We start from the raw sequence: 27,069 nt of genomic DNA on the forward strand, positions 1-27,069 counted from the left end.
ATCAGCTCCCACCTTGACATGATTCCTTTGTGCAGCCCCAAGTAATTAGACCTTGGTTAGAACTTGGATGTATTAATTCAGGAGCATCATTTATAGAGCATTTAGGCCCTGCTTTGGAATTCTTCCAGTGTCATCCTGATGTTGCAGTATTCCTTTTGTGTAAGGAAATTTGTTAATCTCCCCTTGGGAAAATTGCTGATGACGTATGTAGATCTCTGAAATAATCATCTGAATGAGGAATGTAGGTGCTTTAATCTTCCTTCTTCACCAGTGGAAAAATATAGGCATTGTGGGGGCACTGCTGAGATTGTAGGAGGAATGAATCATCCTGGGACTTTCTCATCTCTCTGTATTGATTCCTGCAGTGCATCTGTATTTTTTTTTGGTTACTTCAGTTATTTCACTGCCATTAGTACCTAGAATTAGGTGGAATGAATCTGAGAGATATTACAAAGGACTTCAGTTTCAAAGAATAAACATGTTAAGGCCATTGCAGACAGTAGTACTGATAAGCTAGCACTGATACCCCAGTTTAGAGTAATATGTCTAACAAGCTCTGAATGTATTTGATTTTACAGCCTTTGACTCTACCTGAAGCCAATATACTTCAGTATAAGTATCTAAGCTACTGTCCTGACAATTACTGTGGAGAATTAGGGGAAAGAAGACTGGATAATTCCAGTTGATGTTTTATCTGTATTTTTTTGTTCCCTGATGTGACTGTGTTATGGAGGCTTCTGGGAGATGGTTTCTGCAAGGCTCGGCCCTGCAGAGGTTGTGGCCTGAGCAATAACCAGGAGTGATACCTATTGACTTCTCTCCTTAAACCCACTCATTATAAAGGGAATAGTAATCCTTGGAAGTAATTGATAAAGTGTAGAAAGGCAAGCCAGTATAACTTAGTATAGATGTAACAGTACAGCTTGTCTCAACTTTTGTTCACTTGTCTTTTTGAATTACTCTCTGGTATTGCTGCTGCAGAGTCAAACAATTACCTTTCACTCTTTAATATCAGTATTTATAGTTGGACATATGCTATTTATGCTTTCTAAGTCAAAGAAGCAACATAATTTCCGCCACATTTAACGCTCCCAACTGAAAAGCAGATAATATTTACAACAACATTTACAGTTATGGGGCAAAAAATGAAAGCATATATTACTAGCCAATAAACTAGCTAATGTATATCCAGAAGGACACTAAAGATAAAGTGGAAGTGATCAGAGAAATTGAAAAGTGCTCATGTAGATTTGTTTTGTGTTAGAAAAAAAAAGCTTCTGGAGATTGTTAGACTTGGTGATAATGACAGATGAATTCTTGGGGAGGATGCAGCGACAGGACAAAACTAAACATGTGGAACCACATCAGGTACTGTGGAAATGCAGGTTCAGCAAAGAGATAGACAAGTAGCATGCAGGGGCATATACAGGTGGCTCTGCAGTAATATCATGTTGTGCCATCTGTTATTTTTTTATTTTGTTTTAAGTTGTTAGAGGAAATTGTTACGAATGCTTCCTGACTGGCACACACAGCAGTGACACAGATAATGAGTATCTGATCCAGATTAGTGGCAGGTTCTTAGCAGATTTCTTTTGTGTGCCTCTGTAAGAATCTTTTTTGTCAAAAATTTCCCCAGGACAATGAAAACATGTCTTTGTTTCCTCCTCTTTCTTAATTATTGTAGATATATTGTAGGAGTCTGCTGTAAAGTCAGGATCTGTAATCCCCAAAGCTCAGGGTTGTATAGATGTGAGGAATTGGAAACTGCCTTTGGTTTCCCCTGTAAAATAAAGTTCTATTATAACAAGATGAAGGTTTGTGCTGTGTTGAACCACACAGGGCTGGGTTCACTTGCAGTGAACTTTTATACTGTGGACCTTACTATGGTATACTTATCTACAATAAAGGGTTTTGTCACAAAGGATACCCACAGCCTTTGTTCCACTTAATGATTTGAATTTACAAGGGCAGCTAGACATATGATTGAGGACATGTACTTGATTAGTGAGATGAAACCATCTCTTCCAGGCATTTCGAGGGATCCTGCATATCAACTTCAATTTATATAAATCTTAAACAATTTTAATAGTTTTTACAATATAAATATCATATAAGCTTAAAATGTTTATAATATTAAGATGATCAACTTAAAATTTTCATATTCAATTTAAATTTGTATTTAAACTGAGGTGGGGTACACTGTCCTGGAAACTACAGTCACTCTGTTTTTCGGGAAATTTCCTGTACTTGAGAATGAATATCCTCCCCAAGGGGGAAAAATTATATTCCTTTTCTGCAGGAAATACCAAATCAAGAGAAGACATTCATGCTGCCATTCTGCACCATGCTGAAATTTAGACTGAGAATTGCAAAAGTTTGGGTCTTCATGTGTTTTATAAGATCTTACATCTTTAAATGTTCTTAGTTCTCCTGGGACTTCTTGGCTAAAGAGAAGGAAAGTAATAACTGTCGTATCATCTCCACACTGCATTGTCCCAACACCTGTTTGTGGTGCATCAGCTACTGCAGGTGCCACTTAAAGGCTGTTCAGAACTCCAGTACTCCAGAACTCCTCCTTTTGCATAAGAGGAGTTTGAGGAACCATATTTCCCTTTGTGTTAGACAGAAAATCTAGTGGTATTATGTTTGAGCTAGAGGAATAGGGCATCACCACTGACAACAAAACATTCTTTCATTTTATCAGAGTTTAGATGCCAGAAATTCTTTAAAAAAGGCAGAACACAAGGTCATTACTCAGTTTATCAAGCATTTCTTGCACACGAGAAAAAAAGAAGGTCTCTCTTTTTAGCCATTATCACCATGTGCTTTACTCACAAATATTGTCATGACCCCTTGAAATCAAGGAGGCAGTAGGTGACTGATTCTAGATATGACATTAAAGAAAATGATGATTATTGGAAAGCAGCCCTAACTGAAAACTTACTCCACTCTATTGGTACCTAGTTATTTTTTTTTCCTCAATGTGTATGTAGAGACACATGATTATCACTGTCTGAAAGATTAATTAATAAATGTCGACTTTCTAATGACATTCGCCAGGACAGTCTTAAGATTTTGTGCTAGTTGGTTAAAATTGTCAAATACTTAGATAAATAATTGAGGTACTGCTATCATCCAGTAATAATTTGCATTTATGACAGATTACTGAGGCAATGCAAGCAGTGCTACTGGCAGAAGTTCAAAGGACTATCAACCCCTTGAGAAAGACGACAATTTGCAGAGAGTCCTTGGCCATAGTAGAGAATGGAAATGGTAAGTCGTGGACACTGCCAAAGACTGAGGAGTGGGATTTGCAATACATTAAAAATCATAGTGGTTTAGGTTGGAAAGGACTTCAAAAATCATCCAGTTCCAACCTCCTGCCATGGGCAGGAGCACCTTCCACTTGACCAGGTTGCTTGAGGCCCCATCCAGCCTGGCCTTAAACAGGGCTGGGCCATCCACAGCTTCTCTGAGCAACCTGTGCCAGACCCCACCACCCTCCCAAGGAAGAATTTCTTCCTAATATTTAAGCTAAATCTCCCCTTTTTCGGTTTACAGACATTACCCCTTATTCTGTCACTACATGACCTTGTAAAATGTCCCTCTCAAAAAAATTTCTTTGTCTTGTAGGTGGAAAATTTGTTGGTATGTTATTTTAAAAGAAGTTCCAGTAGTAATCAGAACAAGTTGGGAGTGGGAGTGTGTAATACATTATTTCTGTGTGAGACAAACCAAATGGCCTGTTTCTAACCTTATCAGGCTATGAGTTTTCTCATATGATTGTCAAGGAGTTAAAGGACTTTCACACTCTCTCATCTCCTTTGAATAGAAAAGAAGAAAAGGTAAAGTTTCTTTGATTGTATGATAGTTTTGGTATTATAAATATATTTGCAAATAAAGGAAGCAGTGTGTTTGGAATAGAATCAATAAATCATATTGGAAAGAAGTTTTAAAAATTTATCTTTCCAGTGACATCAGACCTTACACAGTACTAAAAATTAATTGCTTAAATTTTATAACTTCATAACGTTATATAGAATATTTTTTTTTTCTTTTAGAAATCACCTCTGTGCAAGGAGATATCAAATGCATTTTACAATTAGATCATTTCATTTTGCTAGAAGCTTATTCTTTGCAGCTTTACAATGGTGCTAATGTTTATGGTAAAAAAGATTGAACCTGAATTTATGTTATGAAGTTATACTCTTTTTTTTTTTTTTTTTTTAGCCCATTAGCTGAGTCTTAAAATTAAGTGACCTAAATTTTAGATCCAATCTTATTAGCGAGCCTTCACTTGGGAAACTAATTTATTATCTCATCGAGTGTGTGTGTCTGTCATGAAAATTTGTTGCCCATATCCTTGTTCCAGCATACTAAAAATGATCAGTTGATACTTTGCTTCAGGCCACAATACAAGGTGGTGTCTCTGTAATTCGGGCTGTTGGAATACAAAACACTTTGAATAACTGTCATATATGAGTTTATACTTTGCTTACACTGAAGATTGCTTTGAATCATTTTGTTTATATGGTTTGGGACAAGATGCGTTGTAATTAAAACATCCCCAGCTGTCAAGTTCATGGATTTCATTTCCCATTTCCCGATTTTTCAGCATGTATTTCAATGTAGTGTTTTGACATAGGTTCACAGCTAAAATGGAACCAAATGAAAGCTGCAAATGCAGATATCTGCAAGCTGCAGATGTGTTTAGGCCTTTGGGTTTGTTTCAAAATCTTCCATACTAGAGGAAAAAGCATTTCTGTTGTGTAAAAGGTGCTGGGATGACTCTGCAATTCTAGTAATCAATTATTGTTTAATTCTAATTAAGTGTTAAGGCTCAAACAAGTTATGAATTCAGGGGAGTTACTTCTGCTCTCTGAAAGGGGTATTTGTTTGTTTGTATCTTTAGTAACAGATTTTTTCCGTCATTTTGTTCTTAACCTGATTATCTGATGGCTATTCAAAAAACAACTAGAAAATTGCTTTGCTAGAATGAGCACAGTATGCATAAATATTCATACTAGCTAGGAATTTTTTTCATATTCCATGATCTGAATTACATAAATGTCTTGTAAAGCAGAGTGGATTTTTTTGACATTGTTCAGCATTTTACTGTAGTCTGGAAGAGGCAGAAAACATACAGGAAGATGGGAAAAGAGATGTTGCACTATGAGTATTTAATATTATATTAGCTTTCTTTTTGTTCTCATTTCCACTCATGTTTTACCTTGTTGCATTATTTATCACTGCGTGTAAATAGCAGAAATATTCTTGTTTTGACTTGTTTGGTTTTATAACATGCATTGCAAAAACTCAGTAAGTTCACATGGAATTGAACGAATTTTTCTGTGATTTCTAATATATGAAAGAGTAAAACTATTTGTGGCATGTAATCATATGCAGAAATGGCATCTATAATAATATGCATATATTAAATAATATGCATTATTAAAAACCCATGCCAGAGTAAGTCCACAACCAGTGTAATTCTAAGACAAGTAATTATATCTGGGTTTAGTCATTCATCTGATAGGTATGTCATCTTTTATTTTATTAAATACTCTGTATTTATGGGTTGTACAGTAGATGTCATTTTGTGCAATATCAAGGTAAAGGTTAAATAATGTTCCAGGTTTTTAAGTCATAATTCAAGCCCAGGTTCATGCCCTCTGACCCAAAGTAAAAGTATCTGAATCTTGGCTGCCATCATCATTGCATTGTATTGCATTTTTCTTTAATTGGAATGAATAGATTTGATCTGGAGATATTTAGCTTTATTTAACTCCACAGTTTCTGCTGAATCAATAGAAGTTCTCCTCAAAAAGAAAAACTCAAGATTTGACATTCAGTTTTTATCTTTAAAGTTCATAGTATGTTCTAGAGTTGCTTTTTTCAGAAAGCTCCTTATTCCTTTGAAGATCCTGAATCCTTCGTGGTTAAGGGTGATAAGATGTAGACATCAGCTTCTCTTGATGAATAATTTAAAATGCCTTATTTTTCTGTGGTTCCATACCGATATTTTATTTGAATTAAAAAAAAAAAAAACAAAACAACAAGCCACCAAACTTATGTTTTTCCATAAACAAAGATAAGGAATTAAAAGAACTATTCATGCAAAGTGTTCCAGAGAAAAGGTTAACTGTGTTTTGTCCTAGTACATTCTCCCACTGTTACTAAAAGGAAATATAAATGCAAACAGCTGCAATTTCTTTATATTAATGTCAGAGATAATAATTTTGGACCTGTTCCAAACACATTGATAGCAATCTTACCATTGATTTCTGCAAGATTCCCTTCAGTTCTTCAAAGAAGCTGAGGTTTTCCCTAATTTTTTTGACATCCATCATAATTCTAAAAAAGTTTATTGGACTTAATCCCTTCTTGCTTTTTTCTACACACTGATAATCTCGGATTAGTAGTACCATTTAACAGGTTGTCAGTGTGATCTGATTTTCCACTCTCAAGGATTTATTTATCCACTTTTATTTGCATAAAACCAAGAGGAGCTGTGTTTGCTGGCATTCATTTTTCATTTTCCAGTATTTGATCTTGTGACAAACATACCTAGTCCATACCCAGCCACGTGCAGAACTTCTTTGATCAGAGGGAGTTTGGTGGTCATACCACTGCTGCCATTCACTGGCCTGGTGGTTGGACACAAAGAAATTCATGATCAGTCCTTTAGCTGATCTGAACCTTTATCTTTGTCGACAGTAATTCATTGCTCATCCTTGAGGCATTCTGCAGTGAGTCATCTGCAGAGATTGTTTTGTTTCCCATGGAAATCGCAAAATATTTGCAAGGCTAAGAGCTAGAAATGGGATTCTCTCAACTTCTGGTGCATTTTGTGTGTAGGACAGGGATCTCCTTATACTGCACTGAATTCCCATGTTCCCATACTGAACTGTTTCCCATGTGCCATCCTTTGATGTCTATTTCTTCTAATGCATAGGGAGCCAAAAAAATCTGAAACATCATTCTAGCATATGAGTTCTTGTGGAATTGTGTGCCTCAATTTTTTGTAAAATGTGAAGAACTGGATTTATTTACTTTCTAAGTAAATCGTGGGCATAAATATGTTTTAGAACGTAATACTCAGATATTAAATTGAGGAACTGTTGAATGTGATATTCCAGGAATGCCAAAAACTGGAAAAGTGAAAGGACAACAAAGTACAGGCTCTATTCCCAAATATAGAATGTTATTTTAACTACTTCCTCTATTTGTGAAAAAAATTAAATGTGAAAAATCACACCACTAAGACTAGCTTGCAATAAATTCTGGTTTGCACTTAAAAATTCCTAGTTTAAGCAACTGCTAATGATTCAAGCTTTTAAGTATATTTGAAAGCTATTAGCTATAACCTCATCTTTTGTATGTGGTTTTGGAGCCCTTTAAACTATTCAATTAAATAAATTGGTTCTTGCAGGAAAAAAGCTTCTGCTGATAAATACCAGAGGGAAATTAATGGTGGCAATTGAATTCCATGGGTTAGTGTAAAGAATTGTCAAAGACTTACCTAGAATATAACAATATGTTTTTTTAAAATGAGGAATCCGTTCAGTAATGGCAAATCAATGGAAGGCAGGATGTAACAGCCTCTCTTCACTACAGAGGTGCAGTGACGTGCAGCACAGGGTTTCAAACACTTCTGTTGTCTGGGTTTCAGAAATCTGTCCAGTTGCAGACAACTTTTTTTATTTCAGCTCTTAGGAAGTAATTGTTTGACTATCTATATAGCGAATGAAACTTCTTTCCTGCCTGCAAAGCCTGAAGGTTTTCTCAAGGAAGGGCAGATAGAGAGAAGGGTTGTTCTGTCTATATTTTCTTTAGTATCGTCATCTTGTTACAATCTTCTGCCTGCTCATATTAGTCTAAATGTACAATCTAACTCTACATTTAAACAAACAAAGAAGACAAAAATCAAATTTTTTTGGCACTTCAGAAATTCCTTTCATAAATGGATCCTCCAAAACAGATAAACTAAAATGTCCTTCTGAGACTCATAGTGCCTGTGATTAAAACCTGTAGTATTTCAGGTGAAATTTGTCAAATCTGTCCCTCCTCCTATGTAGTCTGTGTTTTGAAGTATTCCCAAACTTTAGTTTTAGAGCAACATCTGAACCAAACAGTTTAATCATATTTTCTTGCAGTTTTTACTTTTCAACTGGTTTGAGGTTTGGCTTCAGATATCTCCCGATTTGGCATCTTTCATGTTTTTCCAGTTTAACCCTCTTCTTGTGTTTGCATGTTACATCTTCTATCTGAATTTCTTCCAGCCTGTTTTATTCCTTTCCATTCCCATCTTTGACTGCCTCTTTTTATCAAGAAATAAGAATGTTAAAAATTATCTCCCACATGAAACTTCCTTTCTCGATCCAGTCTGCTCTTATTATTGCAAACATTTCATCCAATAAAACAAAGTTTTTAGATGGAACTGAAATTTTGTGTTCTTGGGCAAGATCTTACACATAACAAAATTCGCTAAACTATCAGACTTCAGACTGTTTTCAAAATTTCTCTGTTAGGCCAATTTTGTGTGTGTGCATTAGCAATAAGCAGTGTACAAAATGATTGTATAATCAACATTTCATCATTATTAATGAGAATTAGATTAATCTGTAATCTCATTTTAGACTGTGAAACAGCAAACCAATCAATCTAGCATTTGTTTGATGAATGGCTTTTAAGGGTAAACTGGTGACAGCAGTAGCTTTCCTCTGTACTGAATGTGCAATAAAAATGAGTGTATTGTATCCTAGTTTCATATTACAAATATTTCCAGTAAAAGAATACAAATCAATGTTATATTTTAGCATCTATCCTGCAGTTTAACTATACCACTGTATCATGTCCTATATATCCAATTAAAACCGTAGTTTGATCCAGTAGTCTTTAATATTAGTGGTCAAGTACTAAAGGAAGTGAGCTTAAAGACTCGTGGAGAACTACAGCTGATTTCATTCCATGCGTCATATATTTTACCAGAGGACTCCTTAATGCAGCAGAAATCAGATTTGGTGTGTATTTTTACACAAAATCAAATTCTACAGGCGCCATCTCAGACTCCTCCAAAACATTAGGAAGGATAGGATTCACTGGTCAAGGAGGCAGTAAGGATCACGTGCATTCTAAATTCAAATGCACAATAAACTTCAGTCAATTTTGTTTTCTATGTGCTTTTTTCAGTGTTTACTGTATGGGAACAATCTCTAATGTACCTGCTATTTAGATCTTTAAAGGTAAACACTCTTTTTGGGGGGGAGGAGCTGTTAGTACAGACATAAAATTATCATTGGTTCGTTTTTAGTCTCTACTGTTCATTTAGAAGTTTATTGGGTACAGGCAAAAGTGCAACACAAATCTTACAAAGATTTGAAAGCTGGTTCCCAGTTAGGGTTTCAAAATAACAAGTGAAGGAACTGCAAGTACTCTGTGTTACGTAATCTCCTCTGTCTTCTACTGGTTGCTTTTTTATTTGTTTGTGTTTTTTGGTTGGTTGGTTAGTTTTGGTTTGTTGGGGGTTTTTGTTTTTGTTTGGGTTTTTTTTTGAAGAGGCACTCCTTGTCACATCGTGCTTTCTTAGTCAGAGTGTTTCTGCCTATATTGTTATTCTTAGTTGAACAGATTGTTCAGACTTGCTAATAGCATATAATTTGTAGTCCTTATAGTTCAGCTGGAGCTCTGGTTTTCTTATGACTCATTTAGTAAACAGAGCCATGAGTCAAATAAACCAATAGAACTGGAAGAGGTGTAAACATACCATGGAAAATGTGTTAGTCACAAAGTAATGCTTTAATTTCTTGTGTATCACGTTTTTTGGTTAGGTTACATTTTGAAGTTTATCCTTTTACTATTTCAACTTAGAGACTGATGAATGCTGACTGCTCAGATTCTGCCCTCCCTGTTGTCTACACTGTGAAGGAACTTCCAGGCCTTAGTGGTGTTTCCCTGCTTCACTGTCCTTTTTCACTCACCCAGTGTCTGTAAAAGAAGCTGAATAAAGAAGCAAAAAAGGAGTACTTTAGTTCTAAATGTAACACATCCTCTAGAATGTGTTGTGCTAATAATTCTTGCAAAGCTGGAGATTTTCTGTTATGTGGGTCTATTATGAGAATCAGACTGAGGTGGGAGGAGAAAGTACTTTATTAGCCCTGAAACTGAGTCCTGTGCCAACAGTCATAGATAAAAACACAGTATCAGAATGCCTTAATTATATTTATAACACTCCACCTAGAGTTTTTCCATGCTGTATTTTGTAATCTTCCACCTCTGGATACTATTTTTATTAATTTCTTTGCTGTTCCATGTTCATGTAGAATACTGTGAGTACATGGAGGTCAGGAAAGACTTAAATAGGTCCTACCCTAAAAAGATTGTAGAGCTGGATGCCTTTCTGAGAAAGGAGTGGTACTGAACAGAGTGGATAAAGGGGATGATCCCCAGGCAGAAGGTTTCTTCTCCATGTTATGTGATTACACAGCTGCCCTGCTTGAAAAAGGTTTGCAAGAGTTTGGTGATATTTTCTTTGGGCTCTATTGCCTGGATTTTCCTTATTGGGGGGAATAAAATCTTGCTAAGAGGTTTTGACTGCATTTACCTCTGGCTTGTACTGGGCTGTTGGGAGGGCAGAACAATCTACAGTGTCCACTTAATTTTTCTCATGCTTTGGTTAGTCTTCTGTCATGTAATCGGAATATCATTTATTGACCTTTTTTTTTTTAAAATGACATGTGAAGTAAAGTATCTTCTAATTTTGAATCTTGTATTTTTAAACTTATAGCAGATACTGAACTGATTCCTGAACCTGGTCTATAACTGTGTTTGAAATGTTTCTGTCCTTGAATTTCAGAATATTGGACTCCTGTAACCTAATTTTATAATTTCCTTCCAAATAAGTTCACTCAAATATTGAACTATCAGTATTACTGTAATTATCTGGCAGTAAGACAAGTTAAATGTTTTAATAGTTTTGTTTGTTTAGAAAAAAATCCTTGCAGAAAGAGAGAAATTACTTCAAACCACTGCTAATAGTTTTCAGTAGAGATGGAAATTTTCCATTATGTGTTTTGGGAAAAACACACTGAAAGGTAGAACTACTTTATTTATACAAGAGGTTATTAGTATGGGAGTAGAGAGTCTGGCTAACACTCACACAGCAGATTAACACCACTGAGCAGTGCTTGTCTCTAATAATGAGATCAAGGTATCTGTCTCGGCAAACAAAAAATGGAAATGGCTCAAAAGAAGCCTTTCTCACCTACCAAGCTTATCAAGAAAATATCGAACCAGTTGGATGTACATATATCCATCACTGTGGAGAATGGATCTCAGCAGAGCTGTCACATTTCAGGATGGACAATGTATTCATCTCTGGGTGCGCTTCTGCACCTGCACACATTCTTAAAAGGCTTAATACATCCATTTGTATTTCCTGTCTCTTGTATTCCAGAACCTGTTTTTCTTTTTATTTAAAGATATGATCAGTGTTATTTCAAAGCAGACAAACATCATTAATAGAAATAGTATTTCATAACTGGATGGTGAATAGAATTAATCAGCACACAATGACTGCCAAATTCTGAACCTTAAGTAAATTGTTCACTAATCTCTCATGCCTGGTTCATATCTAATGTTTCAGTGTATGCTTTATTTTAAAGACCAAAGTGAGGTCCACCAAGTATCCTATCTTGCTTCAGCATTATGTTTTAGTTTTTCAATTATATTGCTAATAAAGATGGCAATTCAAATGTTAAAGAATATAAAAACCTTTCTAGTGTATCTGAGGAAATTTTTTCTCAAATTCCAAATGTATCAACAGAAGAATTTTTTCTTTCTACTCTTGGAAAAATTCAACTTATATCACACTTAAGATACCTATCACTAATTCCCTAAAGACCAGGTGCCTGTATTGTTCTCATATGATGGATGTTGGTCACATCACCTGCTGCACTACTAGAAGATGCTCAGATAGCCTAGTGAAGAGGGTGAAGTAGGAATCTGAATTCAGGAGGTATTTCCTGCAGAATAAATAGCTGATCTGTGATTCTTCTCTACCACCCTTATATCTGAATAAGTTTTGGATTTCCTTTCCCTTTAGCTTCAGAAGTAAGTTTAAAAAGACAGAAGGAAAATATATTTGACATAATTAAAGCATGTCCTCTCAGTTTTATGTACTAATAGTGTTCTGTTGCTAAAATTTTTGTTTCTTTTGGAAATGGAGTGCTGTCAGGGTTTTGCAGATCACCAGACTGTAGTTTAATGCTGACAATGAATGTTACGTCTTCATCTTGACTGAAAAGTCAATCTACTTTTTACATAAGTTAAGCAGACACTGGTTTTAATTTGTGTTTTCAGGATGGAGTAGCATTTTGATATGTTAGACAGATGTTTCAAATAGATGTGTCCCAGATAAATTTAGCAGATTAAGGCCATCCTCAAGGCACAGGAAAGAATTTATTATTTAATTAGTATGTGCCTCTTAGAAGGTTCAGTAGGAGCCCCTTCACTAGTGACCATTGTTATCCATGTCAAGGTGTGATATATAGTATATCATATGAATTACACTGCTGTCAACAGACTATATTAAGGAATAGTAAAAAAAAAAAAAAAAGACCATGACTTTAAACCTGTGCTTTTATGTAATGAAATGGAATGGTTTAGTTGCATGGTGAGGAATGTTTCAAAATAGGTCTTGTATGTGGTCAGGGGCAAGCATCTAGAAATAAAGCAGAAACATCAGCACAGGGTCTAATCTAACAGGCACAGCAGGCAGATCTACCTCATGTGCACAGGGACAGCAAGGCATGTCTCAAAAAAGAATAGACACACAGGGGAGAGAGAACCATTGTTTCCAGTCCTCTTGTGATGATTGTATATAGCAGACATATTTGCAAAAATATTTCTTTCAAGTTTCATGGCTTATAAGGGACTGTTTTCCCTCAGCCTGGTTTTTGTGACGAGTCTTGAATGTTCAGCACAAATGGAGGCCGGTTTTTAGTTACGTTCTGACACAGCTCGTAGATAATATAAAACTGTTCTTTTTCAGTCTTTGACTGTGCTTCTTAAAATGTGCCTTTCACCATTTGTGTTCTACTACCTAAAGAGGATTTAAGGGATAGAGCTACTTTGGAATAATAACTCCCCCTTTCCTCACTGACCCCAGTCCCACTAAAGTTGATATTGCAGTTTAAACCTTAGCTGTGTGATGTGGATGCATTTTCCCTGAATTGATGAAGGAATAACATGACAAGTGTAATGTAATTTACAGAGAAACAAAATTGATAATTTTGGGATCAGTGGTCAGATCTGTATATTTTTTATCTTAAAAATAGATACTTGAGATCACAGTATATTTATAGGTCCATTACACAGTAATATAATAATACAAAACGAAGAATTTTCAGTGTTTTTTCAGATGTCTTTGTGTGATACTTGCAATTATTTGAGATTTTAGAGTAGAATGTGAGGGGGAGCTGTCCCTCTTATTAAAGATATTGTGCTCAGTGCTTTTAGGAGTCAAGTAGTAAAAAACTTGCAACAAAAGAAAAACCTTTAAGAACCTTGTTTATTGAATTCTGTTGGCTAAAACTGTCAAAAATAAATTAATAGCTGCTACCACTGCAGTGCTTTTTTTGTTCACAAGAAAAATATCTTGACATATTTTTTCATTCTGTGATTGGTGCACATTTCAAGGGTATAAATTAATCTTCAAAGGATCCTGGGGAATATCTTTCCTGGACACTTCACTTATACATCAAGTTGGCCATGTTAGCAATCTAATCACAATCCTGTAATTCAGTGGACAACAATTCCTTATTGTGAACAGCATAGCAGCTTTTACTATCATTTAGGTCAGCCTAAGATTGCTGATGCACCATATGTTTCAGGCCATGGATGATGGATGGTATCCTCTGGTGCCCATCCCTAAGTGATTGGAAAGATTGAAGACACACAGTTCACTTAAGCTTGCTTACTATTACATCAAGTAATCAGTGTGATAGGCAAACCTGTGCTCTCCGTGTCACACTGCCCAACTTTCTGCAGGGACACTGTGTCAAAAAAACAATCTAAGAACATTTCCAGATGACAGGCCAGTTACTAGAACAACCATTTAACAACTGGATTCATCTGAAAAGCTTAATAACACGGAAAAGTCAATACATGTTTTTAAAACACTTTTATTTATATGAACCAGACACGGTGTTTTGTTTTTTAAAGGGTTTTTATTCCAAGATTGAGCTTATGTAATAGATATAATAAAGCAATCATTTTCAAAGTTTAGCCTTTAGTGTGTCAAAACATAGTGTTCCTAATATTAATCAGAGAGAAATACTACTTTAAGATAATATTGAATTCTTTAGAAATTGTATAAAATGTTGTGGTTAGAAACACATGACATCGCTTTAGAGTTTAAGACTGAAATCTTTTTTTATTTCCCAATGCCTGTCTCTACTGATAGCACTCAATGTTATTTTCATTTTCCTCAACTTTCTTGGACCAGTATCAAACCCTGACAATTGAGAGCATCTTCCTTTCTATGAGGTGATACTGTGCTGAGGAGTCTTTTATGTGGCACAGGAAGAAAAGCCAGGATGATACTCTAAATCTCATTTTGCATAAAAATGCCACAGCATGTATGCCATCAGTCAGAATAAACCCAACCAAATAATATCAAAGTGAGGTGTTTAAAATACTATGATTTAAAACTACTGCTGGTGTATGTTATTGCAAAAATGGATATTTTTTGTTGTAAAATAACTGAGTTGAAAGCTCAGTATATAGGACCATTGTATCTTACACCACATCAACCATGAAAAAGGAGCTAAGCAGTTCTGTGAATTCAAACTCTTTAAAATACTCATATAGACTATCATTAATGAGCATATTTTTGTGTGTGCATTTTGTAATTAAAAAGCATAGCTATTGCATGCACTTTGAATAGCTCATAGAACTGCATAATGTTTTCCTAAGGTAATAGACACTGTTTATTTAAAACACTAAATTCTGGCAGTTATTCTGCTGTTATTTAAATTTGTCTCAACTTCCAACTTCTTTCCTTTACTTGATCAGTTACTTGTTGGCCTAGTTAGGTAACTGTGGTGTAACACCCAAATAAATACATTTTTCATATTTAAAGTGTGCAGTTAGTGAGAAGTGCTGGAATTGTAGCTGTAAATGCATTTGAAAACTCGCCACTCCAAAGTCAGGATTTCAGGACAGGTTTCCTTTTGTCAGTCCTTTGATAGCTGAGGCACTGAATTCCATAACCAGACAATTTAGGCAGCAGCCTCTAAAGTAAATATTAAACTAAGGTAATGGAAGGAAAAAGCTATTCTGAGGAAGAGAGTTTGGGGAGTAGTGATTAACACTGATTTTAAAACCAAGGCTGTCAAAGACAGGAGGAGATGTGCTGGTATTAGCAAGGCTCATCACTTCCCTGCAGAGCAGAAATGTTGGAAAGCTGAATAAGAATAATTGTTTTAAATGGTGTATGAATACATGAACCTGTCCATGCTAGAACTGAGATTTTTGCAATCATTGACACTTTCTGAGACACTTCCTGGGGAGAGATGTTTACTGGGCTTTGCTGTCACTTGTTCTGCCATGAGGATGTTCCCAATGGAGCACTAGAGCTGAGAGAGTAACTCAGATTGAAGTCTACAAATGAATGGAGGGATGAATTAAACATTTCAAATATAAAATGCACTGGGCTAGAATAGTTCATCTGGAAGAGACCTACAATAATTGTTTAGGACACTACTTTGGCCTTGTCAATGAGAGACAGACCTATAATTAAGGAAAAAGGACTTTAAATGTCTGATAGCACATTTTTATTCAAAGGACATTTGAGAAGAGTGAGTGAGAGCAACTTCTGGAAAGTTGCTTTAGCAACCCCAAGTATGCAATAGGAACTTTAATAAACTAGAACCCAGAGTCAAACTCGTATACTCTGAAAAATTCTTTGTGGGATTTTTTGCTTTTCTAAAATCAAAACTGGCAGTCAACGTTGAAATATTTTCAGAATAGAGAGTTGTAGTAATTTTATCTTTTCTTTCTTCTTTCCACCTATCTTGACTTGGATAACAGTGAAAACATATTGGCCATCTTAACTTGTAAATAACCTGCAGAGGTTTAAACTATCACCTAAAAATGCATTGAGGCATCCAGAGGGAAGTTTATGGAGAGAGAGAGAGAGAGAGGGCCAGAAGCCCTGTAAAACACAGTTTAGGTATTTAAGCATTGAAGAAAATCTTAGCCTCCTATAATTGTGTTAATATCAGAGAATAACATGGGGCTCAAGCCCATTGATATGAAATGCTGAGGTCTCTTTGCTTCACATTGTGACTGTTATGTGAGAATTGTGATGGGGATGGGTTGCAGTGGGAGAACCCGTGCACTGCATGTAGGAAGTCTGGAAGTGACTGGGTTCATAATATTTGGCTCCAAGCTGGGATTTCCAAAGTAAAAGGCAGTGCAGCCTCAGCCAGTGTGAATCACAGGCAGCTAAGTGCCGTTAAAATTCCAAACAAAATATCCTCAGCTCCCTCTGTGAAGAGAAGTCACTGTTCTCACTTGAACAGTGCCCCACTAGTCAGGATTGTTTAGGTGACTGTAAGCACTTTGTATTGGCTAGGTAGTGTTATATCTTTTCCCTAAAAAGAATGCTTCCTAGATATGACAAACATGGAGATAAGTACTCAAAATCTGCTAAAAGCAAATGTGGTATAATTATCCCCAGGTTTTGCAAAGATGTGTTCTATGATATCTGTAGCATCATGTCAGTGAAGAATGGAACCACACCCAAGTCATTAGGAAGATAGGATGTATATTTTGGAAAAAGTAAATTGCTTCATTTCTGAGGGAGGCAGCACAGCAGGTACGTTTTGGCTGTTATGCACAATTATGCACCACGGGGTTTTTGCAGTATCTTTTAAATGAGGCAGTTCTCCCTCTACAACCAGCCCTATCACTGCAATAATAAGCCTGTGATAAAACTGATTATATTTTTTCAATCACTGCAGTTAAACAGAAGGGAGGTTAAGCTTTTAACTACTGCAGTCTGCTGCCCCTTTTTAAATCCTGTAAAGATGGCAGACACTTATGTTAAACACAGTGGATTGTTGGTAAAGTTAACCGTGTGCATCCAAAAGTGGCAGAATATGGACTAAGGTGCAACCTCAATCTGCACTGTAATAAAGTAGCTGTTCATCTGTGGTCAGAGATCGTCATGAAAGACCTTGAGTTCCTTCACTTTATTTTGCAGAAAGGCCATCAGACAGCTTTGCATCATCTAACTCTATCAATCAAGGACCTCAACCACTGCTTTCTGCTGAAAGCTTTCCTGTTTGGCTCTGTTTTTCACAGACAGCTCAATAACTTGTCTGTGGAGCTGTGATAAATGTACCATGTGCTTCTAAACTGTCTCTTTAACACTGAACTGAATTTCAGCTCTTAGTGCTTGTAACTAATTGTTTTTATCAGAAACATTTTTTTTTTTCAACGATTATCCTTGAGTCTCTGATTATCTCTTTTTCATTTGTTCTTCTGGCAATGGTAATATTTGAAACCTGCCCTGCATACAATGGACTGCTAGAAAACTAGATTTTACTCAGTGAATAATCTGCATAGTATAAAGCATAACATCAAAAGGAATATATATGAACAAGAACTATAAATTTCTAATACTTTCTTTTTAAACAAGTGTAAATGAAGACAAGAATTTGAGCCAGTCCTAAGTGAAACATTCCTGTGATTTTTTTCAGTGTGTATATAAACATGCCTGGGATCACAAAACCTTATGCTATTTGGGCACAATTGCCTGGTTCTGCTGAGGAGGCCCAAAATAGAGCTATTACAGCAAATGAATAACTTTTCACTCTGAAAGAAGGTGGTTCTTTTAGATCAGGTTGTAGGTCAATGGCAGGGCAAGGTGAGGAAACTCATATTGCAGCTGTCTGCAAATGAGCTTCACTCTTGATACAATATAAAGAGGACTTAGAGATTTTTAAAGGTTAAAAGATGGATATGGATACAAATATGTAAAATATGGGGAGACAGAAGAGTTTTCTTAGACACAAACTCCACAGGCAAGTCCATAGCTCATGCATTTTTAGCACTTTAAAAAATCCAAAAGAGAAGACTGAAATTACATGCACTTCAAGGATTGAGAAAATATGATGACTTTTGACAAAAAAGCTTGTAAAATATGTTGTAGTAATTAAGGTATTAAACAAGAATACAAAAGCCTTATGCTTTGGGCTGTTAGACGTCTTGGAGCTTATATGCAAAGAAACTGTTTCTTCTAAATAAAAAAAAATATTGATTGCAGTATGTTTATCACTGTGATAATGTGCAGGTTCTACTTAGAAAAATCCTCAGCTCATTAGTTTATACAAGTTGCAAAACTGTAGTACATATTCAGCATCAAAACAAAACACAATGTTTTCAAGGGAAAAGTGGCTATAAAATTACTCAATAGAAAATAAAAGCCACAGATAGTAGAAACTGTTCTGGAATGTATGAACATGACTACTATAGAGCTTCATTGTGCTAAAAAACTGGCAACCAGGGCTTTGGTTTGACCCAAAGTTAGATAAAACATACCAAAATGAAGAGCTAGTTTTCCAGTTTTGTAGTAGTTTTAGTAGGAGGAGAAGAAAGAGCATAAGGCATGTTAATTGCTTTGGGAAATACTCTCTTCCAGGTTAAGAAGAATAAATATTGTACACCCTGAAAAGCATGTTGATTTTTAGTGGACAGTACTAATTTACACATTTTTCATTTAGAGCACAGAGGTAAAATGGATCCTTTGGTGGATGTAGTCACTGCATAAATGGGCAGAATAGAAAATAAAGGGGAATGGTGATGTTGTACTGCATGAAAAGCGGGACAAGTGGTGGAAAACACGAGCCCACAATTAGCTGTCACTACAGTGGTACAGTGGCAGAGGGTGGATCAGAACACAGCTAGATTTGTTTCACAATTTTATTGTGAAGTACCTGTCTAGGATGATTTTCTATAAGAGAATTGCTTCCTGTTATTATAGTTCCAGTTAGGTACAGTAACTTTTCTGACTTCTCCTTCCCATACATTTCCCTTGCAAGCCCAGAGTGAGATCCACACTGTCGTTTGCATTTGTTTTCTCCTGCTGAGCAACAGAATTTCTGCTCACAGGTGATCCCACTGGGTGGATCTCTCTCTCTCTCTCTGATAAAAGCATTTTCAGATGTTGGTTAAGAGATGTGTCTCAAAACTGTGAATCTAATTACCATAAGCCCAGCTGATTTATATAACGGAAGATTTACTCTGCTAGGCAGCAGCTTCTGCCTTGTTAGGGTCTTTTCAGGGGAAAATAGGTATGAATCTGCTGTGAACAGCTCTGACTTACAAAATCACTTGTACTCTCGTGGCTATGAAATAGAGAAGCCATTGTAAGGCAGATTGAATATAATGTTTTTAAGGAAATCTAGCAGACTTACAATACAAAGCAGCGAGACTAAGTACATTTAACTGATGCACAGGTGCAGTAAGAAAGTTTTCTTTGCTAGTGGAAGGTTCTGCTTAAATATATGAAGCAAAGCTACCAGCAGATTTTTGAGCAACTTTTATAATTGAATCTATTTCTAATCAAATTGTATCTCAATTGCATGCAGGCTGGAAGGGCAGGAGCTGGTTGCTGTTACTGGTTCCCTAAACAAATGCACTAAGGCTTAGAAGCTAGGTTCACCAACAATGTGTTTAATTGCTATCTACACACAGTACTGAAGTCCTAAGATTGTATTCTGGGCACACGCTTGACTCAGTGAAAAATTGGGATAGATTATGTAGAGACAGTGTGTAATTCCCCTTGCAAAGTCCTCACAAGTGCAGAGGGAAGATGTGTGGCCAAGACAATCCCTTGCTTCAGCTTCCCAAGCTATTGGCTGCTCCAAGGTCTTTGGAGGCAGTGATAAATTTGAGGGTAGTCATCTGACTTGCCTTAATCAGCACTGATTAAAAAGATCTAAATGGCTCCTGGCAGCCCCTGGATCAGAAGGATACAGATGCTCTCTCCCTGGTGGTATGCCAGTCACCACTGGGTAGGTAAATTCCATCTATAAATGTCAGGGATAACATTTCAGTTAAAAGTTGTACAGTGGCACTCAGAAGAGCTGATGCACTGTGAAGGTGTAAGAAGAATTAAAAAAACACTGTAAGTATTACAAAGTTATTATGTACATTGATTGTGGGACCTTTTGGGGAGGTCATGCTCTTTTTTTTTTGACTCTGAAAAGCTATGGATTAAATAAAGAAGACTTTAAAGATAGGCAAGAAAAATTAACAATGTAAGTGTAATTTTAAAAGCTGGTTAGCTTAAAGGGGAGATTAGTAGGAAATAATATTGTAGAACTATACATACTTTTTGACAAAATTAAATCAGCTAATCATTCTTCTTTATCCTTTTTCACAATTCAAGAACATGCAGCCATGCAGTTAAACTGAAAGGTTGAAGCTTTAGAAAGCTTTTTTCTTCATGATGCCTAGTGCCTCAGATTCCCCTTCAATAAAATGGGGCAGTATTTTTTTCTCCATTTTCACCAAGTATTTGAAAGTTTTTGAGTTCTTAAACACCAGTTGTTGTGTAAGTTAAAATTAGCTTATGCGGAGCAACACAGAATTGAATAGACCCCAGTAATTTCTCTTTAGTGTTTTTAATGTAGCCTCCAGACTTCAGTGGCTAAAAGACATCCTCTGTAAAAGTAATAATGGTGACTTTAAAAAGACATAGCAAAGCTACTTTAGGTTTTGTGGTTCCTGTAGCTAATTGTATTCACAGTGAAGTATTTGGAGATGAAGAGAACCCAATCAATTATCTTTCCTTACAAATCAGATCTCAAGAATAATATTTAGAAATTTGACCTAACATTGCTAATTCATGCAGAACATAAACATGTAGATATATTCCTGCAAATTTGTACAAGCAGTGGTAACATACCTGAGGCATGAGATGTGGCAGTTTGTGGAACTCAGGCCCAGCACCCAGAGTGAAGTCAAAACTCTGGGTTTCTGAGGTCTGGAATGGAGTAGGATTCCATTTGTCCAGTAGGACATTTGCACAATGAAATCTAAGTTAGGTGAGAGAATGAATTCTAGTACACTGCCCTCTCTTCTTCATGAACCATGTGTAACTCATTTCTGAGTGCAAGTGTTCGTGAAGCGATCAGAAGAAAATAGTTGTTGGCCTTGCATACTCTAGGCTTGTCTTTTACTCACTGAGGAAGAAGTATATTAGCTCGAATTTAAATAAAATAATTTTAAACTTATCTTAAAAATAATTTTTGTTGACTTGTATTAAATGAGGTGCCAAACAAATGCACTATCAAAGTATATCTTTTCAGACTACATCCACTGAATGGGAACCATGTAAGCGTGAAAAGACCTTAAAGGAAACGTTAGTCAGGTATTATATTTTCTGGCTAAAGGCCACCTAGGAGAAGCAGTAAAATAATCGTTGTACTGAGGATTACAAAGTATGTCATATTGCACCTCACTGTAAATATCACTTTAATTTTTTATGGCACAGATTATTTGTAAGTTTATTTTATATACTGCATAAGACTTAAATGTCACTGGCTCTAAAACCTTTATCCAGGAAGCTCATTAGTTGAGCTGTCTGCGTCTGTATATCTGCCATCAGCATCTGGTGAGAGGGCTGCTGCTGACCCTGCCAGACTTGGGTCATGAGGTCAGCAGGTCTCATTTATTATTCAAAATTGCTTTCTGACCTTTTATCAGCTAGGTCAAAGAATGCTGCATTCTCCTTGGTTGAATTTTATAATGAAATCAGTATCATGCACAGATAATAAAATTACCAACTCAGGTGAATCTCGTCCCTCTCTCTCCAAAAATGTACTCACTTGGAGGTTGATGAAGTTGGAAGAGTTGCCTGTGCAAACTCACGTGTGATTCAAGATCATGAATGTACCTTGTGAAATAACACATTTGGCTTCACATCTGGTTCTTGGTACAATTGTGCATCTACTTTCCCCTGGTGTGGTACAGAGGCAGCTAAAGGCAGAGCTCCATAGTAACAGATGACCTCTCATTTTTACCACTCCCATACTTTTCTATAGTTACTTGTTTACTGTTTATACATTCAATGTATTTTCACTGGTAACTCCATCTTCCCCCTTCAGCTGCACCCGTGTATCAGTTGAATATAGGAGAACTTAGAAGAATGGTAAAGCAAGAAAAGTCAATAAATATGAAGACTTCTTCTTGCATATTATAACAGATTCTGGAAAGAAAAAAACACTGAGTCTAAAATATTTAAAAAATATTTTTTGATTAGAGATGTGATTTAGACATAGGGAATCACTGACCAGCATGATTTTAGTCCAAATGGAATCCAGAATACCCAGTAAAGTGATCTGAAATTGTCATTCTGTGATGAGTAAAATAGGAAGCATAAATGGCAGTACAACAAAAACCATATTTTGGGGAATTTTAGAACGCTAAACTTTGAAGAGAAAATTAGCCATCAGATCTTAACAAGTCATACTCCAGTATGGAAAATTGGAAACCATAAATGGCAGATTGATTCCTAAAGGGAGCTGTGCAGTTCAGCATTATTCCTCTGGAATGATTTCATCCTTTTTAAAAGAAGGAGCCAAAGGTCACATTGGTCTTGCCCTTGAAGCAGACAATATGAGATGTCAGCTTGTGCTTTCTGACACTGCATATGATGAATAACCTTGACGTAGTAATAAACAAATAACCTGTATTAACGTTTAGAAGCACAGTGAAGTATTAATGCAATATATACTTCAACAGTATATTGCAAATATACAGCTTTTCATAGAAATGGATTTCCTCCAGTAATACTGCTGACAATTTATGGTTTCTTAAATGTTGCTGTAAAATACATATTCTTTAAGTAACGGAATGTATACGTATCTGAAATATGGCCAATCACATGCACATAAATGAAGAGAATTACTATGAACAAGTAGCAATAAATTGAAATTATGTAAAAAACCTCTGAACATCGCTATTCATATAGATACTCAAAGTGCTATAAATACTGTATTTCTACTGTTTCAAATTGTCTTTGTAAGTGCAGCTCTGTCATAAATTAGTATTCAGTAAGATTGTCAGTTCTTCTCTTCTGGTATTTCCAGTAGCAGACAGATAAACATATACTGGTAAAATGTCAAGGTGTGCATAATATTGGTTGGAATAAGGTGTTTTCTTCTAACTATGGTAAGCTGGAAGTCTCCTTTTTGTGGAGAGAGTTGTAACATGGTGCAGTAGTCCTTTCAACAAATTTCTTAGTCTTGTACTCTTTGTAGTTGGCTTTATGGCACATTAAAGGTTTTTGTGGTTGGGTTGTTTTTAACTGGAAGTGAAACAAAGCCATTTGATATTAATGAAATCGAGGATAATATTTAGCAGAGTTTGAAGAACAGAGTTTCTCTTGTCTATAAGTATCATCTGTATTTTGCAGGTCTTCTGTAATTTTATACGTAATACTTACCTACACACCGTGGTCCCAAAGAAGTAATCTGTTTTTAGTATAGATGAGCTGTGTTAAGATGTCTCAGCATTCCCTCTGAACCTTTTAAGGACATCCCCATGTGCTTTTATATGTGAGTTAAATCCAGCTCCGACACCAACCTTTATTATCATGCAAACTCTGTTATAATCATGGCACAATAGATATTTACCTTATATGATAGTTTGAGAAACACTTTCTGTCTTAACACGTGTGAAACACCCTAGCACGTATCCAATGTACTTTAGGAATTGAAAAAGGAATTTGTTGTTTCTGCTTATGAATATTACGAATGTTACATGTCCAGGAAAGACACTTTGCAGGAGGTGTGTATGCAAAAGAGACCAATGTTACATTTTGTAGAATCATAAAAACTTTTAAAAGGTTCTAAAATTTAAATTCACAAATCTGGAGGATGTCATGCCATTGATGGAGATGAATAAAACCAAGGCTGCTAGTTAGAAGCGAAAAGCAACTGAACAATCACACTTGCAGAAATATAATGAGAAGAAAAACATATAGAAAACAGTACTTAATAGATTAATGAAGTAAAAAGTTTTATCTCCCTTTTTTAACAAACATTTAATTGCTCAAAGGTTGACATGTCTTTACACACACTCATTGTTTTTCCTATGGTTAAGTAAGGTTAAGTGCTAGAACTATATGAAAGAAGGACAATTCCTCTATTGTCTTTACATTGAGTGTTAAGTGAAACTCCTTGAGAAGTCAGAAGTAAAGAAAATAAATATATATGCAGAAGAACATGCAGTCCCAAAGAAACCAATAAATAAATCTGTTCTTTCAGGGTCACACTGTTAGAATAAAAAATAAGGCAAGAAGGAAAGTGAGCCCTGACTATTCATTTGCACTCTGTAGCTGTCTTTATGAGCTAAAACAAATCAAGTGGTTGGTTCTTCTAAACCACATTTTCACTTTCTGTTAGCTCTGAGTCACTAATTCCCTGGGAATGGAGCCTGAAGTGGCAGCTGTGTATGCAACTATAAAAGTGTCAGATAGATAGAGATAATGTGTTTTATAATAATACAGTGTAGTAATACTGCTGTGATCCCTACTTTTTAATCCTGAATTTAACACTTCACATTGATAGAGTTATTAAATTCTGTTCTTTAGCTTTTCAGTATTTTCTAGGGAAAAAAGAGTGTCTCTAAATGAATTAACATCCCAGGTACTAATGCCTTGTACAACAGTAGACCTGTTTGCACACTCTTCAGGTCCGATAGGCCTCATGCACTGTAGGTATTCTTTCACCTAATGCCATGAGAATTCTTGAAATTCTGTAGCAATGTGAAAATGTGAAGTGGAGCTCCCTTGCCAGAGGTAGGGTGTTCCCCTCTGGAAAAAGCTTAGGGCTATGGGAGCAGTTTATGGCTAGAAGCTCACCTGCATTTGTCATTTGTCTGTGATAAAGGATGTGCAAAGAGTGGGGTGCCTATGAGCTTCAGTGGGGTTTGCACATTTAATTAACAATTGGAAGCAAGTATACTGTATTGCTACAGCTGTGTGGTCTCAAATCACTGGAATAAGAAGGCTGAGGCTCTGTTTTGGAGCTTAGAGTTTACTTGGGTTATTTTGGAAAAGATTAAGCAGATTCCAGAGTGCCAGTTAAAAGTGAACTTTGTCTTCTGCTCTTTTGAGCAAAGTTATGGAAAGTCATATTACTTCTACAGCATCTGTTCTAATCTTTTTCATTATCCATTAGAACTTCTATGCTGCTTCGTTTTGGCCACCTCAGCCAAACTCAGATTGTGGTAAATCAAGAGCAGCTCTGTTGCTTTTTATAAAAGTGCATGTAGTCAACACAGAGGTGAGCTCAGCGCCCGAGAAGGGAGTGAGCATTCTGTGATTTATTTTACAAGACTGCTGTGTTTTCTGTTAATTATGCTACAGCCATTGCACAGTTCTTTTGAAACCGCAGTCAAGGTCCTGCTGCACATTTGTACCTTTTTTTGTGCAGAAGCCCTTTTGGCATTTCCACTTCAGTCATCTTACAAGCTGGAGTGCAACCTTCAGTGATCTCCTGAACTGTCAGTTTTGTTTCCTGAAACACTTAATTTGTTTTTATCCTTCCATATGTAGAAGGATATATATGACTGTCCCCAGATTCACCTCTGATTGTACAGACAAGTTGGTAGCTGAAAGCATATAGGAACAGAAACAAATCAACCAGTAAAAGACAAGAATACCAACAATAAAATTGGAAGTACTTGCAGAAGACAGGTGGGACACTTCATACAGAATTTCTTGTTGAATAATGAATAATTTCCAAATAATCAGTGTAATCTACCTTTTCTGTGTGTAGACTGGAATATAGATGTGCACAAATAATCAACACTTTAGTACAGGTAGGTTTCAGAACACCTAAATAAAGGTATTCCAGATACTTTTGACTATGTGTATTGCAAAAAGCAATAGAAATATTTGTTTTCAGAACTAACAAGAAACTAATGATCAGAAATTAATGAAAAATCAAATTCTTATCAGTGACTTGATCACCGTGAATGTAATTCACTTGGCCAGTGAATGTAATGTTGTTTCACCAACCTTCATAATTTTCTGATAAATATTATGATACCTTGTGTGTTTCTTTCCTGAAAGTCTCAGATCATATGGCAAAGTGATAGCATACAATTAGTGCTATAAGCAAATTCCTCTTCCTGAGGAATAAAAGCTCAACACCCAAAAGGGCTAACACTTGAAAAAACCGCTTGAATAAAGTGAAAAAGAACCTAAAAATGGGCAGTACCAAAACTGATTGCAGACTTACATTTGACCAACCTTATTAAAGCAAAGTACAATGAATTTGACATTTTAAAATGTCCTGCCACTTCTCCATCTGGATTGTTTCTGCCTCATGCTTGCACGTAACACTTGAATGCATCAGAGTCCATGGAAGAGCTCACACTCGTGTTCCTCCTTGGCTCTTTATCCCCCCGTGATCCCTAAATCCAGTAAGAACATGGGCTTGTACAATGTCTCACCTGTCAACAGCAGATTATCTGCACTTTTTGGAATCATGCTTTTTGCTTCCTCACACGTAGGTTCTCACGGTCTCTGGAGCACCGAGGCAGTTGTCAGTCACCTCCTTAGATGTCCATCTTCTTGGAAGTGCCTGTAGCGTCTGTCTTGCCTGTTTATTACCTGTCTCAAAGTGGAGGGTCCAGGCTCTTTCGTCCACTTACAGATACGTCTTGCTGATGGCTGGAAGAATAAGGTTGAGTGTAGGTGGAGGGAAGGTGCAGTATTTGACAGGGGTCATCTTTTACCCTTTAAGTACTTCACAGCTTCTTGCTTATCTACTCATTGGAGGGAGTGCCACGTTTGTTTTCTGGAGTTATATCCAGTGGTGCTTAAAGAGAAGAGTTGTTTTTCCAAAACTGTTTCTGTTTTGTAACTGGAGCAGATGGTCCACATTCATTACCAATATAATTATGTATCATTCATCAGTCCAGCAATCCACCTTTTCTCCTCAGTTGCATCAAGAGAATAGCTGCCTTGAAATTAATCTAAAC

General features: G+C 36.2%; 1 protein-coding gene across 1 annotated transcript in view; it reads left to right on the top strand.

The window, feature by feature from the left end:
* WDR72 (WD repeat domain 72) overlaps window positions 1–27,069 on the top strand; it is a 95,446-nt gene that overhangs the window by 57,653 nt on the left and 10,724 nt on the right. Inside the window, exon 18 of the mRNA XM_017827452.1 lies at window positions 3,162–3,273. Coding sequence (XP_017682941.1) covers window positions 3,162–3,273 — 112 coding nt within the window. The remainder of the gene's footprint in view (window positions 1–3,161; window positions 3,274–27,069) is intronic.

The sequence above is a fragment of the Lepidothrix coronata genome, unplaced genomic scaffold (assembly GCF_001604755.1).
Source record: "Lepidothrix coronata isolate B3197 unplaced genomic scaffold, Lepidothrix_coronata-1.0 Scaffold140, whole genome shotgun sequence".
In the NCBI taxonomy this organism is placed as follows: domain Eukaryota; kingdom Metazoa; phylum Chordata; class Aves; order Passeriformes; family Pipridae; genus Lepidothrix; species Lepidothrix coronata.